General features: G+C 46.7%; 5 protein-coding genes across 5 annotated transcripts; 3 read left to right on the plus strand and 2 right to left on the minus strand.

Annotated features, from left to right (window-relative positions):
* Window positions 1-59: 59 nt before the first annotated feature.
* F4812DRAFT_423592 (Septin-domain-containing protein) lies at window positions 60-2,931 on the plus strand. The gene is made up of 4 exons (XM_047933768.1): window positions 60-1,118; window positions 1,173-1,474; window positions 1,525-1,675; window positions 1,726-2,931. Exons 1-4 carry the CDS (start codon window positions 485-487, stop codon window positions 2,697-2,699), a joined length of 2,061 nt encoding a protein of 686 aa, XP_047791866.1. The 5' UTR covers window positions 60-484; the 3' UTR covers window positions 2,700-2,931.
* A 352-nt stretch (window positions 2,932-3,283) lies between these two features.
* F4812DRAFT_423599 (Poly(A) polymerase) lies at window positions 3,284-6,646 on the plus strand. Its single transcript, XM_047933769.1, has 6 exons — window positions 3,284-3,853; window positions 3,919-4,666; window positions 4,723-5,413; window positions 5,522-5,633; window positions 5,686-5,812; window positions 5,915-6,646. Exons 1-6 carry the CDS (start codon window positions 3,687-3,689, stop codon window positions 5,978-5,980), a joined length of 1,911 nt encoding a protein of 636 aa, XP_047791867.1. The 5' UTR covers window positions 3,284-3,686; the 3' UTR covers window positions 5,981-6,646.
* Window positions 6,647-7,090: 444 nt separating this feature from the next.
* F4812DRAFT_423600 (ATP-utilizing chromatin assembly and remodelling N-terminal-domain-containing protein) lies at window positions 7,091-11,521 on the minus strand. Its single transcript, XM_047933770.1, has 8 exons — window positions 11,317-11,521; window positions 10,985-11,043; window positions 10,862-10,927; window positions 10,739-10,797; window positions 10,662-10,680; window positions 10,528-10,593; window positions 8,725-10,466; window positions 7,091-8,664 (listed from the first exon to the last, which is right to left on the minus strand). The coding sequence occupies exons 2-8, from the start codon at window positions 10,985-10,987 to the stop codon at window positions 7,605-7,607; spliced, it is 3,015 nt and encodes a 1,004-aa protein (XP_047791868.1). The 5' UTR covers window positions 10,988-11,043; window positions 11,317-11,521; the 3' UTR covers window positions 7,091-7,604.
* Window positions 11,522-12,414: 893 nt separating this feature from the next.
* Window positions 12,415-14,464, minus strand: F4812DRAFT_423602 (glycosyltransferase family 57 protein). The gene is made up of 4 exons (XM_047933771.1): window positions 14,266-14,464; window positions 13,902-14,174; window positions 13,354-13,847; window positions 12,415-13,304 (listed from the first exon to the last, which is right to left on the minus strand). Exons 1-4 carry the CDS (start codon window positions 14,340-14,342, stop codon window positions 12,643-12,645), a joined length of 1,506 nt encoding a protein of 501 aa, XP_047791869.1. The 5' UTR covers window positions 14,343-14,464; the 3' UTR covers window positions 12,415-12,642.
* A 924-nt stretch (window positions 14,465-15,388) lies between these two features.
* F4812DRAFT_458089 (concanavalin A-like lectin/glucanase) lies at window positions 15,389-16,810 on the plus strand (the record flags this gene model as incomplete). Its single annotated transcript, XM_047937298.1, has 2 exons — window positions 15,389-15,501; window positions 15,571-16,810. The coding sequence occupies 2 exons, from the start codon at window positions 15,389-15,391 to the stop codon at window positions 16,808-16,810; spliced, it is 1,353 nt and encodes a 450-aa protein (XP_047791870.1).
* Window positions 16,811-17,094: the final 284 nt, after the last annotated feature.

Genomic DNA, 17,094 nt, shown 5'->3' on the forward strand with positions numbered 1-17,094 from the left:
GTACGAAATTCCCACTTTGGTAGGCTTGGTAAATATAGCAAAAATAGCAAAAACTAAGGCCATACTCTCCCCATTGGGTTGTACTTGCATTGTACCTGCACCACAAGAGGGTTCTACAAAGCTGGTTCAGCACCTCCTGAGCTTATCTAATGCGGGGTGGCCTTTATTCAACCATTCATGGAACGGCTCCAACTCTCCATACAGCCAAAAGGAGAAGACCCCATCTTCAGATCTAATACCGACTCATGTCATCATCCACCGCCGTCTGTGAATTCCCCTTAACGAACCACTCTGAGCTTTTTTTCCCAACCTCTCTTACGATATAGGTTCATATCATATATTTATACCTATACCTACCTATACCTATATTTATATTTATATTTAGTAATATACCTACCTATATATCTACCTCTTGTAGTACCCCAAATCGGGGACGCGTTTCCCGTATTTTTCTCTACTTCTATCTAGATGTGATCCTCTAATCATGCGACCCTTTCCTGGCGACCACGCTTGGCAAGGGCGTCAGCGTCCGGCCGACCACGAGCCGGTCCCCCTTATGGCATCCAGTTCCAGTAGCCAGATGTCATTTTTCCTTGCCGACGAGTCGTCCATCGATTCTTACCTCGAGCAGTCTAACCCGCACAGTCGTTTTCTAGACGCGCGGAAGTCTGCTGCTTCTACGAACGTGCCATCTCATCGTGCGAATGATAAGGACGGTGAATCTTCAAAACAGGCTATGATACAGCGGGAAAGAGATTATATGCCAGCATATACCCAATCTTCGAGGGCTTCTGTCTTCGCGCATAGCCCGGCTTCGATGAGATCTCAGAATTGTTCATCACCTTCCCGGCCGATAACGCCCATTATGCTAGGTACATCCTGCACGAGTTCCGTAGTTAGCACTCCATCCTCGAGGAGAAACTCGATTGCTGGGTCGCTTTCGGACCATGAATTTAGCTCCGATGACGAATTTTTCGAACAGAGGCCTTCGAATGTGTCAGATAGTGGAAGCGCTCCTCAACTAGTAATGCCAAGTATCAAGATGCCAAGCCGGCGCCCGTTCACCGAGACGGGCAAAAGCCTAGGACGGTTGAAGGTGTTGTTTGCCGGGAATTCTGGTATTGTTCCTAATAAGCTCATCGCTTAGCTGTAGCTAATAGACTTCGCTCTAGGTATCGGTAAAACCTCCATGGTCAAAGCAATCGTCCAAACGTGCGAGCATATCGTCCATGTTGACCCTATTCCGTCTCAGACCGAGTCAAGCACTCATAAAAAGCCCGCAAGCTTACCTAGAAAGGCATCAAACTCGACATCTGCTATATCAGAGATATATGCTAGTACTAAGCCTTATCCGGAATGGTGGTCCATGCTAGATGAACCTCATATTTCCCAGAGACGTCAAAGTCTAGGTGATAGTGTTTTAGAGCGTAATGTGTGTTTCGTAGACACACCTGGATATCGAAATGGTTCATCCGTGGGTTGCGCTAATATTTCCAACTGTTTGAATATGCTGACACTGCCTAGGCTATGGAGACTATTATGTCTTGTGTTGAATATATAGAATCTCACCTAGAAAAGATATCCTCAGACTCTCTAAGCGATTCGGATATGTTAAACATGCTAGGAGGCAGCGGAGGGTTTCAAATCGACGTAGTCTTCTATTTCATCTCACAAAGTAAGCAACGGTTCAACTTGAAGAGATACCAGTACTAACCAACCTTGAAGAGATAAGACCTGTCGATATAGAATATATCCGCCGGTTAACCCCACTGACAAATGTCATCCCCCTTCTAGCCCAAGCTGACTCGTTGTCGCCGGAACAGCTTGCTCTCTGCAAGGAGCAACTCGTCGGCCAGCTTCGAGAAGCGGGTCTGCAAACATTTAGCTTTGCATTAACAGCCAGCGATGGATCTGCAACGGCGATACCCAGTATACCGTATGCTGTATCTAGTGCGACCGGCTCAGATGATGATATAATGGACGCAAGCCTTCTCATGAGCTCTGAATATGTCCAGCCTCTCATGACGTCGGAACTAAAATATCTTGTAGACAACGTGTTTAGTCCAAGTGGGATATCCTGGTTGAGATACTCTGCAGCAAAGAAGTATTTGGAATGGAGAAATACCACACCATCGCGCCCTAGCCATTTATACCGGCCATTGGGTTTCCCTGGTCGAGCACCATCTCTTCGAGGTGGTCCACCCGAGAATCCGACTGGTCCACGTTCATGTCTAGAGCTTGCTCGCCTTTACAATCAGCAACCGACTTATAGCCCACTCCAATTGCATGTGGCGGACTGGGCAGCCGATCTCCAGCGTAGTTTGGCTAGTGAGCGAGCCCAGTACGAATCGCTGGCTCGGGGAGAACGTGCCATTTGGCTCACAGAGAGGTTGAGCGAATGTGTACAAGATGGTACACTTGTAGCTCTGAATAAACCCCAAGGCACAAGCCCAATGGGAGAAAAGAGACTATCAAAACGTAGGTTCTCGGCGAAGACGGTACCGCATCAAGATCCACTAGGATTGCTTCAAATAGCGGCGGACTTGAAAGCAAAGGGTTGGTTTGCTTTAGAAGTGATAGGAAGCTTTGGTGTGATTGGGGGATTGGCGTTTTGGATCTCAAGGCAGCATTGGCACATGGATCCCCTCGAAATAGCTCTCACGGACGAGTGGATAAGGCGTTGGGGTATGGACATCTAATATGCCAGTAGTTATGTGTACAAGACGGTTTGCGATAGTTACTCTACTCATAACGCAGCATCGGCCTCAATAAATAAGTCCAGCTTTGCTTTTGAGTAGAGACTTATGTAATGGATGGAATTCTGAGCATTTTGCCTAGACTGGATTAATTTTATAGAAACGTGAACAATACCCTATGTCCGAGATGATGGAGTTAGGTATACCAGGTATTTTTCCAAAAAAAAAAAAAAAACATTTTGAGTGTTGTCTTTCTTCTATTGTTAAGTTGGATTTATAAATAGAAGGAATTTCTTCCTAGGCTGCTAGCGTGCTAAATTTGACTGGGACTCGAGGTTACTTACCTACCTTAGGCAAGCTTGTTACATGTCCAGCGGCTATTTTGGTAAACGCACAATGTACCTAATGTACCTTGAAGTTTGAACCAGTCTTAGATAAGCGCGCGTTAGGTCGTATCGATAAACGATATGACCTGGAAACAGCCTGGGCAATTGGTACGGTTTACACTAGAGGTACTACATTAGATTAGTTTATGTACCTAAGGTAAGGTACTACAAGGCAAAGTTAAGGTTATGTTATGTACAATACCTTAGGTTAGGTACCTAAAGTTAAGGACCAGTATTTTCTTTCATCTCCATTTCCGTTTCCTTACCCATCATTCATTCCAACATTCATCAATTTTCACTACGCGTATCTTATCATCCATCTTCGCGCCAGTCACTGTTCATACCTTGAGAACGGTCGCCTTTTGGCATTTACCTTGCTTACAAGCAGCAAATACCTCGAAATCCTAAAAGATACCCCCCCAAAAAGGCAATGTGATTGTTGCTCGAAAACGCCTTTCGATGCTGTTTGTCACAGACGAGACCAACTCAGATCCTTACCACTTTCTGCCTCTGCGCGGCAGTATTTTACTTTCTTTTAATTATTTAATCCATTCTACATCCGGATAGTTTCGTTTCCTGGCATCTTTTTAAGCATCATCCTTTCATGTTTTCTTCACAAAATACGATGGCCAATTCTCAACAGACCTGGGGCATCACCCCTCCGATCTCAAGTGCCCTTCCTACTCTGGCCGAGACACAGTCTACACATCTTCTCTTAGAAGAACTGCGACGACAAAATACGTTTGAGTCTGCAGCCGAAACCACGAAGAGGTAAGAAAAGCAACTAGTTTGTACTGAAACTTGTATATCAATCGCAACTAACAAACCTTCACTAGGGAGAAAATCCTTGCTGATCTTCAACGTATCGCCGACGAGTTTGTGCGACGAGTGGCAAAAGAAAAGGAACCGCAAAACGAAGTTCTCATCCGAGATGCTCGTGGCGAGATCTTCACCTACGGAAGTTACTGCTTAGGCGTCTACGGCCCCGGCTCTGATATTGATACCCTCGTCACTGCACCCCGATACGTCACCCGTGATGATTATTTCAAGTACTTCCCTTCGTTACTGCAAGAGATGGCTCCCGAAGGCGCGGTAACAGATCTCACTGCGGTAGAAGAGGCGTTCGTGCCTATCATCAAGTTTGAATATTGGGGGATCAGCATTGATCTAATATTCTCGAGAATAGCCACGTTGAAGCAGTTCCCGCCACATGGACAACTGAACCTGAATAACAATGAATACTTGCGTGGCTTAGATGATCGTGAGCTCCGATCCTTGAACGGAACCAGGGTCACGAGAGAAATTTTGAACTTGGTCCCGGAGCAAAGCACGTTTCGCCTTGCCCTCCGAGCGATCAAGTTATGGGCCCAACGTCGCGCTATTTATGCCAACATCATCGGATTCCCCGGTGGAGTAGTATGGGCTATGATGGTGGCACGGGTTTGCCAACTGTATCCAAAGGCGGCGAGTGCTACCATTGTTTCTAAGTTCTTCCAGATCATGAAGGTTTGGCAGTGGCCTGTACCTGTGCAGCTGAAGCACATGGATGATGGCCCGCTCAATGTCCGTGTCTGGAATCCTAAGGTTGGTATTTGCTCATATTAGCAAAGTAAGCGTTTGACTTGACTAACTGGTCATAGATATACAAGAGCGATAGCTATCATCTGATGCCTGTAATCACTCCTGCTTATCCTCAGATGTGTGCGACGTTCAACATCACACATTCTACTATGGCCATCATACAGCGCGAGCTGGAACGCGGCGCTGATATCACTGATAAGATAAGAGCCGGAAAGCTTGCTTGGAAGGATCTCTTTGTAAAGCATACGTTCTTCACTACAGACCATAAGTACTACTTGGCCGTCATTGCGACCAGCACTACCAAGGAGGCACACAAGATATGGTCCGGGTTCGTAGAGTCGAAGGTCCGTGTTTTAGTGGGCGACCTGGAACGGCATGCTTCTGTCGCGATCGCGCGCCCGTTCAACAAGGGATACGAAAGAGTGCACAAGGTCAAGAATGAGCAGGAAGCCGAAGAAGTTCGAAATGGAAGCCTGGCTTACCTTGTCCAGGATGACGACAGTGAAGACGACACCAAGGTGAAGACCGAGGACACCAAGGTGAAAAACGAGAACGGCATTGAAGATAAGACTGAGGATAAGACAGAACAGAAACCCGCGGTTAAAGTCGAGAATGGCGAATCAATGAGCTTTGATATGAAGTCAGATCCCGAAGACCAGAAAATCGATTTGCAGAGCATCCCCAGCGCACCCCCTGTCGAAACGAAGATGTACACTGCGACACATTACGTAGGCCTCGAGCTTGCCGAAGGTAAGTGCTCATCTATTTGACCCTATCGTTATATGCATATTTCATGCGGCCATTTGAGCCAGCGACCGCTCCGCTGTGATTCCTAACCTAAGCTTGATGACATGTTAGGCGCCAAATCATTGGATTTGTCTTTCCAAGTCAACACATTTAAGGATCTGTGCAGTAAATGGGACAAGTACGAGCCAAGCTTGAACTACCTGAGTATCCAGCACGTGAAGAAGTAAGTACACTACGATATTGGCGTATGGTGATACTTTACTTAACATTTGCAGCACCAATCTCCCCGATGACGTTTTCGAACCCGGAGAAGTCAAGCCAATGCGCCCTCGCCCCATTAGAAAGGTGGTTCCAAACAGCGATACCATGGCCGGCCAAAAGAAGCGCAACGCCTCGTCCGAAGTATGTAGAGATGCATGGTAGATGGTCAATATCGTGGCCACGGCCAGGATATCCAAAGGAGGACCTTGTAACCCTTGTGGAGCTCGCTGACATGTATTTTAGGGAAACCCTCCACCGGCGAAGAGACCACAGCCTGCTTTACAAACTCCAGCCGCTGCTGTGGGCTGAGTAGTAGCCAATACTACGTGCCCCATTTGTCCCGGCAGAGCTGCATTATACCTCGATTATGCCCATCCCGAAACTCCTTCAGGTGTCGACTGATCTGCTGCAGTTGTCACTGACTTGTAATTTGATACTAACATACTAGTGCCCGAAAATGGTCACTTTACAACCTTGTGTGAGTGCAGTTGCCACAACACGAATATATCGCCCTTCTTCCTAGAGGTGAACCAGCCAAACAGTAATAAGGGCCACAGAATACTAATGCCCACAAAAAAAGCAAAACCAAATTAGTAGCCGCGATCCTGCTTCGCGAGGAGTGCTACGATGCCCATTTCCTTTTCTTTCTACAACGAATGTACAAACTGAATGAACCCTAGTGGTTGGAGACATTGACGGCAAAGCTTTCCAGGCTTCGCGAGAGGGGAAAGGACCAACACGGCCCAGCCCCTATTTTTCACCCATGATATTCCCCGTTTAATTACGTTCCCTTGGCTTCTATCTAGAGGAAAGGAAAGCTGAATTCGCATGACACTGATCTGATATGGGGGCATCAAGTCAAGGAGAGAGACACAGAAAGGAGACTTTTTAGCCCACAGTGTATTTAGAGGCGTTTGCAGATAAATAAAATTTGGTTATGAGGCACAAGTGCCTCGAAGCAAATAATTTTAACCATTCTGATTATCTCGTCCCATTGTTAATGCTATGACTATGTGACTTAACTTCTTAGGTTAGGTACAGATCAAACTTGGGCTCTGAAATCCGACTAGGTTAGGTACCTGTTACATGTAGTTGAAGTTAACCGTCAATATTCTTAAGAGTCGATATTCTTGAGAACGTGGTAGTTACGTGTACACCGTTGCTATAATAAGGTGCAATTCGCTCGAGAAACATCAGCAAATTAGTTACCTACTTGGTAGTAATTGTAATACCTTCGCAACTGTATAAGAAGAAGAAAAAAAAAACAAGCGGCCTAAAGTGTAGGATTCCGAGCCCTTGAACTTGGATTATTCGTACCGTATTTAATTGGGGGGTACCTGGGTACGTTAGGAGGTAGGTATGTAATAATGAAGCTGGGCAGGTTGCAAGTACAGTACCTACAATTCTTTACATATAAAGGTACACATGACTCGATCATTAATTAGGTATTTAGGGAGGCTTGGACTTGCAACAAAATTCTCTTGTTTAGATAGTCAAGCTCGTGCTATAGAAATAGATTCAGACCCTCATGCCATATGCAAATGTGGCTCATCCATCTCTCCTTTCCTCACCGCACCTATATACAAGGGTCTGTAGACCATCCCCTTTCTCTCCCCTTCCCTTTGGCATTGATAAATGTATGAACTCCCCATACCAAACTATGTTGTAACACAACGACCTTGTGAAAAAAAAATTTACCTCGCCGCCGAAAACACCTTGATTCGTCCGTAACGCCATGCAGGCCATCGATGAAAAATATTTTTCTCTACACGTTGCCGCCCTCTAGAAAATGTGATGTCGAAGTGAAACGCCATCTTCAATCGTAACCCTTTGCTTGTTTGCGTGTCTATGTACTGTGAATCGAATATTGATTGCACGAAAGTAAACAACCTTGGTATGGTCCAGTAGTCAATGAATAGAAAGGCGTAAAACATCAACCCCGGCTCTTTCTCTGGCCCTTGCGACCTTTCCCTTTCGGCTGTGGAGGTGGCTCGCTATGGAGGTGTCCGATCTCATCAATAGCAACATTGTTGGTCCAGTTGAGGCAACGGAATTGCTGCGTGGGCTCTGGACTAGCCTGCGTCTTTCTTGTAGTCATCCGCTTAGGCTCCTCCTTCTTCCCATTCTCTTTTGTCGGCTCCTTGGTTTCTTCTTCCTCTGTTTGGCCGAGGTACTGGGCTCGGTTCTTCATATGCGTTACAATCTTGTCCTTGTACGCCACGATCTCCTTTCGTAATTTAGATTCGTTGAAACCTCGGGGATCGAGCCAGTTCAGAAGTGAGTCAACCTCGCCAGGTTCTGAGTAATAGCCCCATTGGCGAGCATTGAAGACGCTGGTCCGACCTTCTTCCATCTTCTTTCTCTGGGGTACTGTCATCTTAAACTTCGCCTTGTATTCTTCTTGGTGTTCCGGGGGCATGTCGATATATCCTTCTCGTTCCATGTCATCTGGGCCCTGGACCCAGATGCAGCCATTGGCATAGCCTGCATGGGCCGTCGAGCTAGTAGGCAATCCGCCATACGGCATACCATTGCGCTCAAACCAATAGTAACGATTCCAGAATCGATCCTTACCAAGAGGGCGAGTTCGGAAACAATCTGCTTCTCGAAGGTCATTATCCAGGATACTGATTTCGTTTTCGCACTTCTTAACCAAAGCTTCCCTTTTCTGGATATCCTTCTGCAATTTCAAAAACTGCTTGGATTGTTTCGGTACCTTCGCAGCCAGCTCGGCTTCCTTCTTTCTCTCTTCCTCCTCACGTTTTCGCTGGCGTTCTGCTGCACGATTGCCACCTCGTCGAGTGTTGTGGCGGGTATTAGCGTCGACATCACTGTCCTCAGCCTCACTTTGCTCCTCCGGCGACTCGTCGGCGTCCGTCATTTTCACATCGCCATTAGTCTTTGTCTCTACTTCTTCGGCTGGCGGCGATGGAGGCATATTATCCGGGAGGAGAATCTTGTGCTGATCATAAAGGCTTTTCAGCTCCTCGTTACTGCAAAAGAGTCAGTACCTTATTCACATCAACCCCAGGATAGGTAGAAATCCAACTTACGCTGCTTTCTTCTGCTTTTGCCATTCAATCTTCTCCTTCCGATAGCCTGTTTGGGTTTCCGCACACTCTTCAATGTATGCACGGACAGCCTTGGTGCTGACAGTTAACAGGCAGATCATCTCAAGAGCCGAAACACGAAGATTAAAATCGAGTTTGCTGTACTGTTGGCGGACCCTCTCCTGACTCGGCTCCATGTCGGGAGGTACGAGGCTGGCTAACACTTCTTCACAAGCTTCAGTCTGCCACGGCCTTTTAGATAGCCGGTACAAAATTCCGACAACAATCAGTTCCCAACCACCATCTTGGAACTCACGCTTCTTGAGCTGCTCAACCCAGTCGAAATCTGCCAAAGCCTCAGAAGCACGGTGTTTAATTTCAGGCTCTGGAGTCTTCTCCGCCGCTGCTGCCTCGGCCTTGATCCTCTCAGCTTCTAACTTCGCTAAACTACTTCTAGTAGCACGTCCTGTCGGCTTCGGCTCGGGTTCGGGTTCGGGGCTGGGGGATTCGCTTTCCTCGTCTTCGTCCTCCTCATCCTCTTCAAGCTCTGGAAGTTCCACCAGCAGCTGACCACCGTCGGCTTCAGAGCTCACAATCTGCTTAAGGACCGCACAGTGAATCTCAGTAAAAAGCTGACAAGGTGTATCTTCCTTAGTAATCTCCATCGCCTCGACAAAATCATCGAAAGTGAATGAGTCTAATTTGAAGACCTCACAGTAGACGTTCAGGGTTACCCACGTCTCCAATAGCGAACCGATAGACTTCATCAGGATCTTGTCATTTCGAGCGACACTGTCAACAACACCTTCCGGAGGGTCGGCACACATAAACTTCAGGGCAGGTCGAACATAATCATCACGAGGTTCAAGCTGCAGATCTTCAATGGGATACTTAGGTGGAGGCGGAGGTGGTGGTGGCAGCTCCGCCTGGGGTTGGACAGGAGGTGGGGGAGGCGCCATGTTATTTCTAAATGGCACGGGGAAATGGAAAGGATTGTTTCCGGGGACCTGAGGATGGGGTCCCTGGTTCGGTGGGAAGAACATATTGACGTCATCGTGAACGTCCATATCCTGGTGGTGTGGTGACTGACTGTGGTGATTCTTAATTGCCTTATGGCTCTTGGGTGCAGGCTTGAGCTCGGGTAACCGAGCCGGGCCAAAATTCTGAAAGGCATTACCCATACCATTCATATCCTGTAACCCATTGTTTGGCTGGGATGCCTTCTTCTGGGCTTGATGCTGCTTTCGTTCTAGCAGTTTGTTGTCATACCGTAAGTGCGGCGGTACTCGAGTGTCGATATGATACTTTGCTGCAACATCGTGCTTAACTAACCAGGGTGCCCCCGTCCATGCCTCACGGGTTACGGTCTTCTTGATGAAAGACCGCAAGACTGACTTCGTGAAAATCTTTCTGTCGCGGTAGATATGCTCGCCATCCATAACAGCTTCCTCGCCTGGCCGATTATCAAGGCTGATCATGTAGCGTGAAAATGGCTGCGTAAGGGTCCCATCTGGTAGGACTTTGCTTCCTAGGCGAGCTTTATCTCTCACCGTCCCTGCTACGCGCTCCCCACTACTTAACTGTACCATCACGGACTCTCCTGGATAGTAATCTGCTTTAAACTCGTCATATATCATATCAACAAGTGTGTCAATGCGAGAAATAGTCTGAAACTGGACACGGCGCAAAACAGGGGCCTTCAGAGCTTCTGGAAAGGCCTGGTCGACTTCCTGTGCGCCAGCAAGCTATATTATAACTAGTTAGAGGAATAGGACGCATATACGACAGGACCCCTAATAAACATACCTCACTCTTAAGAGCATCAAAGAAGGATAGACCAGAGTGGCCTGTGATCTGACAAATAAACCGAGGCTAGATTATATATATCAGTTAACTACCAGGAGGGCAAGCAAGCAAGCAAAGTTAAGTTAAGAACGAACCTGGTTATAAAAGTCCATACTAGCAAAAGAGGTAAGTTAGCACATTATCGAACCATTACAAATTCAGAAAAACTTACCGATTTAGATAATCTTCATAAGTAATAAATATCTCCCCTGTTTGGGGGATATGCCAAACCTAAGAGGTGTTAGCAGGGTGTGCAAATGTGTGCAAGCGTGCAAAGTGTGCAGGTGTATGCTACCTCCATGGACTCATCTTCCACCGGTGGGGTTTGCAGAAACTGCACCGGCTTGCGCTTGAATAAGACCTAGAAAAATATTAGCTGTTATGTCTTTCAAATTTCAATATGCAGTTCACAACTTACCATTGCGCCTACAGGCTCCCAAAAAAGCCAAAGGTTGTTAACTAGCCGCACAAAGAATCCTGCAAGGCTGAAAGTCAGCCTTCCGTCCGGGGCTCGCACGTGTAAGCTGATTTTATAGATGGCAGGGCAGATATAATTAAGTGACGTGGGGTGGTTGTGAGTTTTCTGGTGTGTTGTTGTGAAAATTGTGGTGAACGACGAAATGTGGTCATGGTGCGGAAAGATACGAGGTTGAAATCGAGGGTAGGGGTTGATGATAAGGTGGGCGTAGGCATAGGCATAGGCATAGGCATAGGCATAGATGTAGACGTGGTGGGCGTGGGCAGACTTACATGTGAACCTATCAAATATAGTAGGAACGCGGTCGAAATTGTACAGGACGCGTCAGGTCAGTCTTTAACAGCCTAGTAGGTTGAAACCGAGGGTGGTTGCAGGAGGCGAAAAAAAGACTGTATTGGGGACGCGACGGGATTAGTTGTTGTTGTAAAAAAGTTTTGTAAAAGAAGAGGAGAGGAGAGAGGACTAAAAATAATAAGGCGAAGGGCAAGGAGGAAGAAGGGAAACGCTACCTTCAGGTACCTTATGTACGGCACACGGGAAGCAGAGCAAGACCCCGGGAGACGGGGGTTAAAAGCCACTCAACTTTGTTTTCTTACTGGTTCAATATCCCAACCTAGCTCCGCATAGTGGGTCCTTTTCGCTTATTTGGGATGGGCCTCAAAAGTCGTGTCCACCTTGAATAACCACTCCTACCTACCCCATCGTCACTCTTTGCTCCCTACGCTTCTAAAATGCAAACATTCAACAACATTCTTATACTCGTTCGGATCGCCTATTCTTGGCAATTCGAACGAGTACGGAATCTGCTGATTTTAAGCACGTACTTGTAAAATATATACGATATAAGAACAACCTTGAATTCCGAGTCTAATATAGGGCCAACTTATCCCAAATTCCCTCGACCTCGATAAGAATATTCGAAAACCCTTTTCATCCCAACCAACGTTTCGGAACATGGCCCTGAGTAACTTAAATTAAAGCTCGTCCTCTACTCTACCCGCTTGGTGAATTATATAATTTTATAAGCAATATTGCTCCGAGTGCGGCTGTATATCAACGTGACGCCGTCTTAACAACCTACCCGTCTAAAACCATGTATAGAGACTAATGCAGCTGAAGTGGCAATTTTCTTGACAATCTCCAGTATCTTCTGCGCATTATTTTCTGTTCTTTATAAACCGTGTATCCTAAGTCAATTGAGAGGCCCTTATTTGGAGATAGCCGGGTGGTTCCTTGAGACCGGTAGGCCATCGGTGAGACTGGGCCCTTAGCAAGCCTGTCAGGGAATTTTAGTCACTACACCTATGTACATGTATGGCTGCCACCTGGAAGCCAGCCCACAACCCCCCCCCCCCCCCTGGGTACCTAACCTAAGCAGGTACGTCAGGAAAAGCCAGTCACCTATTCTGCTTAAACTCTCTACCCGAGGTTCCCGACCATTGTTTATTATTTAAAGTGCATTTTATTTCTATAACGTCCAAATAGTGTTCCACCCAAGAACAATTGCTATACTCTCTATATTTACTTCAGCTAGTTTAACTTGGCATTAAAAGACTTTAGACTCTGATTTTGCTATTAACTACCTAAAGTACCCAAGTCTACGAGGTAAAATATACCACCATAAATCCTATCCAACTGCCTACAACCCCTATTGCCGAGTACGAACTCATAAACATGAGAGGCAGAAATTCGTAGCTCTTACCAAATATGATTCGGTGCAACAATGAGCAGTATACGATTAGCGGTATACTAACCGTAATATAGAGGATAGTAAAACGGTCAAAGAGGAAGAACCGTGGTCGACTCGAAGCTGGAGCGGTGCGGTCAAACACCATCAAAAATAAGACTAACCAAAATATGGTATAGACTGTCTTGATGGGGAACTCGGCAGGAGTAAAAAGTAGCGGGAAGAGCGAGACGTGACCTGATACTGCCAAAGGGCGGAACGCGCTAAGATGCCGCCGGTCCTTGAGAGCGATCAAGCTGAAGGGTATAATCACGAGGAGAATGGCTTTCTCATGAACGTGCCATCCAAAGAGGAACGACGAGTAGCCGCAGAGTGTGACTGCTCCGATGAAAGCATCCCAGTTGGGGCGAGAGAATAGCTTCATGAGAGGTATGGCTTGGAATAGGAGAGTGAGCGCAAAACATATCCTAGGTGTGATCTCGGGGAGTACTGCAAAGGCTGTATCCCCTACTAGGCCTCTTGTAACGCTATTAATAGCCTCTGATTTGACCGGCAATCCCAGCCGCGGTGCAACTAGGTTTGTAAGTCACGAAAGCCTGTAGACAGAGATAGCGCCACTTACCAAATATCAATAGTCGATCCACAAAGGAATACATAGCCCACACGTTCGGGGCCCAGTACGCATGGCAGAGCCCGCGGGAGAATGGAAAGAGCCTGCTCAGTATCTGGGGAATCTGGTTCTTGAGTGCAAATGGGCCGAATGCCAGTCCAAATATACCGACGATGGCCGACCCCAGCTTCAAGCAATTGAGGAACTGGATACGAAAGACAGACTTGGGCGAGAGACAATAGGTCCTAAGAAGGTAAACGAAGTAGGCCGGCGCGAGGTAAAGATATATATGCTTCATGCATAACAATGCTGCGAAGACGATACCGCTGGCTAGGAGACCCGTCTTTTGGCGGGCTAAGACCAAGGATAAGATAAGAAGGCCATACATAGCTCCGTTATACTGAAAGTGGATATGATCTATAATGAGAAGACCGGGCGAGAGGAGAACAGAGATTGCGGCTGCTTGCGCTGCACGCTTAGTTACCCCATGTGAAGATTCAACGAAGCTATGGCGTTATGTCAGTACTATAAGCCAATTAGGTTGTATAGCTATAACATACAGTTGCAAGGCGTATAACAGTATTAGTTCCGTGGCGATGACCGTGAATCTCTGGAAGTATACAGTTTGCCAGCTATCGTAGCCTAGATTATAAACCCGAAGCATGGCCGGGTCGGCCAGCTTTGCTACTTGAGATAAAATCCATTCGAAGTATGCGAAAAAGGGCGGATAGTCCAGGGTCCATTCAGAAGTCTTCTCGTAATACCATTCCCATATTGGTAGACTATTCGTTATTGCCAACCAATTTCGGTGCACCTCAAAATCGGTAGATTTACTTAGAGGAAGAGCTTAGCTGTTGAGTTCATCGTGGGGTGAGAATGTGGAAATGTGGAAGCTTGGTACAACAAGCAAGCACCTGAACTTACTAGGCCGGGAACAGGAGAATCTTAAATGCTGTTGAAACTATTGCGCATTGCGCAAGAGTAGGATATGTCTCGGTCATCTCGATTGAGAATTCATGACACGTCTCGAAGGTCTAAATCCGATAACTTGTCAGGATGCAAAAAAAGAGACGAGATGGGTGTTGTAGCGCCGAAGCTTAGGAGCTTAGTTGAAGAATTGAAGTCAATTGAGGCTAGGATGACATGACAAAGCTCCACAGAGTCGGTACGTACCTATTTTTCACCGACGTGCGACATCCCTCGAAAATCTGACAAGGTACTAACTAAGGTTCTGGTAAATGGTGGTCCGTGCATTTCCTTCCTTTTTTAAGAGGTAGGTAAGTTGATCTGTTCCAATTTCCACGCCTTCCACACGCCTTCTTCGCCTGCCACACCCACAACATTAAGGTACCCTTTTTTCCAGCTGCCGCCTTGCCTGCCCTTGCCTGCCCTTGCCCGCTACGTACCTACAAATATGAAACAGGGATCAAGTACCGAATACACACCTACCTATCTAAGGTACCTATGTACTACGACGTTAGCGCAAAAGAGATACTCGGGTACGAACTGTTTCAAAGCCTCCAAGTCTTCAATTAGCCTAGACTGAAAGGAATACGGGAAGCAGTTACACTTAACTCCTTTATGGGGGAAGGCTGTGTGAAGGTTTTAAGCTATCCACCCCTTCACAAGAGCACAATCTGTCTTGAATTTTTTAACTTTTTTTTTCTCCTTGGATCAATTTCATAGATTGTCTTCAACTTGCTTAAGTTTGATAATTTTTACTGCTTCTGCTTAATTCAAAAGGCAAACTTTCTTTTCAATTCGTTTTTTTTCTCACTCTCCCATTCCTTAGGTAGTTGAGCTCCCCGCCACTGTTAGAGCTTTGGCTCAGACTTGGGACAGCTTTGGTGCAAAGTGTCCTTACGAACAGACAGAATTAGCTTCATTGCTTTCTTCACTCCGTATATTCTCCCACCACTACCAAAAAAGGCTAATATCTATTTATTTTTTTCCAATAAATTCCTTAATATTAGGTACCTATCTTGTTTGTTAGGGAAAGATTTTAACATATTAATTCTATTCTATTGTTCGACTTTTAAATCGAAGCATGCGTTTGTTACGATCGTCAACACTTGCCTTCGGGCTTGCTACAACTGCGAAATTCGCTGATGCCCAGGCGCAATTCCTTGTCAATGAGTTAAGCTTTGGTTATACTGGCAGGTGAGTTCCTGGGGAGAAGGTCTAAAAGGGTATCTTCTCGGGATAGGAAGTCTAACGGAAGTTCGTCAGAATAAACGATCGAGGACAAGCTACTGTACCGGGATTCTCCATACAAGGCACACCAGACGTACCCGAAGTTCTTTCCAACAAGGTGATCCTAACACCACCGGCACCCGGTAATACTCGAGGCGCGATATGGGCAGACCAACCGAACAGGTATTTGACGTGGGTGGCAGATGTCGACTTCAGGGTGAATGGGCAGGAAAGAGGTAGCGGGAATCTCAACATCTGGCTTGCGAGACGGGGTAACCAAGAAATCGGCTCGTCCAGCGTCTACGCCGTAAACAGATTTGATGGCTTGGCCCTCGTGATCGACCAGCACAGTGGTTCGGGTGGTATGATCAGGGGGTTTTTGAACGACGGTACCATCGATTTCAAGGCACACCAGAACGTGGACAGCTTAGCCTTTGGGCATTGCAATTACCCCTACCGTAACTTAGGTCGGCCTTCTCAGATCAAGCTGAGACAGACGTCCCAGGTATTCAAGGTTGAGATTGACGGTAGATTATGTTTCGAAAGCGACAAGATCAGCATCCCGCCAGGATATTACTTCGGTATCACAGCCGCAGCGGGAGACAACCCCGATTCCTTTGAGATCTTTAAGATGGTAACCATGACGGAGAATCTTGACGCTAAATACGACGCACCTCCGCAGCAACAACAGCAGCAGCAGCAGCAGCAACAACAATCGAACCAGAATCAAGCGCAAGCACAAATGAGCTACGGCCGCAACCCACCGAATAACCGGAACCCCAATGAAGGCGACGCCTTCGGTGACTCCATCCCCGATGCTGCAGCCAGCACTTACACAAGCTCCGAGGCTCAGTTCACCGATCTTCACAACCGTATACAAAGCACCAACCAGCATTTGTCAACCATCTTCCGCCAGGTTGCAAGTCTAGGGAGCATTGGCGAAAAGCGACACGAGGAAATTTCGAAGTCGGTCCACGATTTGAAGCAGATCCTGTCCAAGCTGGATAGGCTCGACTCGCTCCAAAACGAGATCAGCAAGCTGCAGCGGGACCTTAGGGACATGCGAAACGACATCAACACGAAGGTGAAGGAATCGGAGCACGCGGTTAAGAGCTTCATCGGTACGAACCACGGCACTATGCTGGAGCACGTCGCTGTGCAGGCCGCTCCCAAGCACGGAAAACTCATCTTCGTCATCATCGGAAGCCAGATTCTAATAGTGTCCGCTTACATCTACTACGAGCGGAAGAAGGTTATGCCCAAGAAATACCTATGATGATGATGATGATGATGATAAAATCTAAATCTAAGTGATAACCAAGATGCGGGTTTGGGCGAGAGCTGATAAGGTGTGAGGTAGGCGCTGGGTAAAAAAGAAAAACTTTGTATAAAATATTAGGACGTGAAATGGGTTTTGCATGACTGTCATCGTTGTCGTTGTCTAGCGCATGAATGATAAATGTCTATAAAAAAGAGACGTTTCCCCGAGCCAAAATAAAAATTGCATTGTGATGATAACCCAGTATTATATACTATGCGTCTTGTACTATATAGCAGCAA

This window comes from Daldinia caldariorum (assembly GCF_022478825.1).
Source record: "Daldinia caldariorum strain CBS 122874 unplaced genomic scaffold F4812scaffold_5, whole genome shotgun sequence".
Classification (NCBI taxonomy): domain Eukaryota; kingdom Fungi; phylum Ascomycota; class Sordariomycetes; order Xylariales; family Hypoxylaceae; genus Daldinia; species Daldinia caldariorum.

Bases quoted from the DNA above. Each gene is read 5' to 3' on its own strand.
- F4812DRAFT_423600 (XM_047933770.1), bottom strand. The intron at 10,467-10,527 runs GTATGTTTATTA...GTTATAATATAG, and splicing joins TTGATGCTCTTAAGAGTGAG to CTTGCTGGCGCACAGGAAGT. The intron at 8,665-8,724 runs GTAAGTTGGATT...ACTCTTTTGCAG, and splicing joins CAAAAGCAGAAGAAAGCAGC to TAACGAGGAGCTGAAAAGCC.
- F4812DRAFT_423599 (XM_047933769.1), top strand. From the start codon at position 3,687: ATGTTTTCTTCACAAAATACGATGGCCAATTCTCAACAGACCTGGGGC. The intron at 5,634-5,685 runs GTAAGTACACTA...TAACATTTGCAG, and splicing joins AGTATCCAGCACGTGAAGAA to CACCAATCTCCCCGATGACG. The intron at 5,813-5,914 runs GTATGTAGAGAT...CATGTATTTTAG, and splicing joins AGCGCAACGCCTCGTCCGAA to GGAAACCCTCCACCGGCGAA.
- F4812DRAFT_423602 (XM_047933771.1), bottom strand. From the start codon at position 14,342: ATGACCGAGACATATCCTACTCTTGCGCAATGCGCAATAGTTTCAACA. The intron at 14,175-14,265 runs GTAAGTTCAGGT...TCTTCCTCTAAG, and splicing joins ATTCTCCTGTTCCCGGCCTA to TAAATCTACCGATTTTGAGG. The intron at 13,305-13,353 runs GTAAGTGGCGCT...TTACAAACCTAG, and splicing joins GGATCGACTATTGATATTTG to TTGCACCGCGGCTGGGATTG.
- F4812DRAFT_423592 (XM_047933768.1), top strand. From the start codon at position 485: ATGCGACCCTTTCCTGGCGACCACGCTTGGCAAGGGCGTCAGCGTCCG. The intron at 1,119-1,172 runs GTATTGTTCCTA...ACTTCGCTCTAG, and splicing joins GTTGTTTGCCGGGAATTCTG to GTATCGGTAAAACCTCCATG. The intron at 1,475-1,524 runs GTGGGTTGCGCT...GACACTGCCTAG, and splicing joins GATATCGAAATGGTTCATCC to GCTATGGAGACTATTATGTC.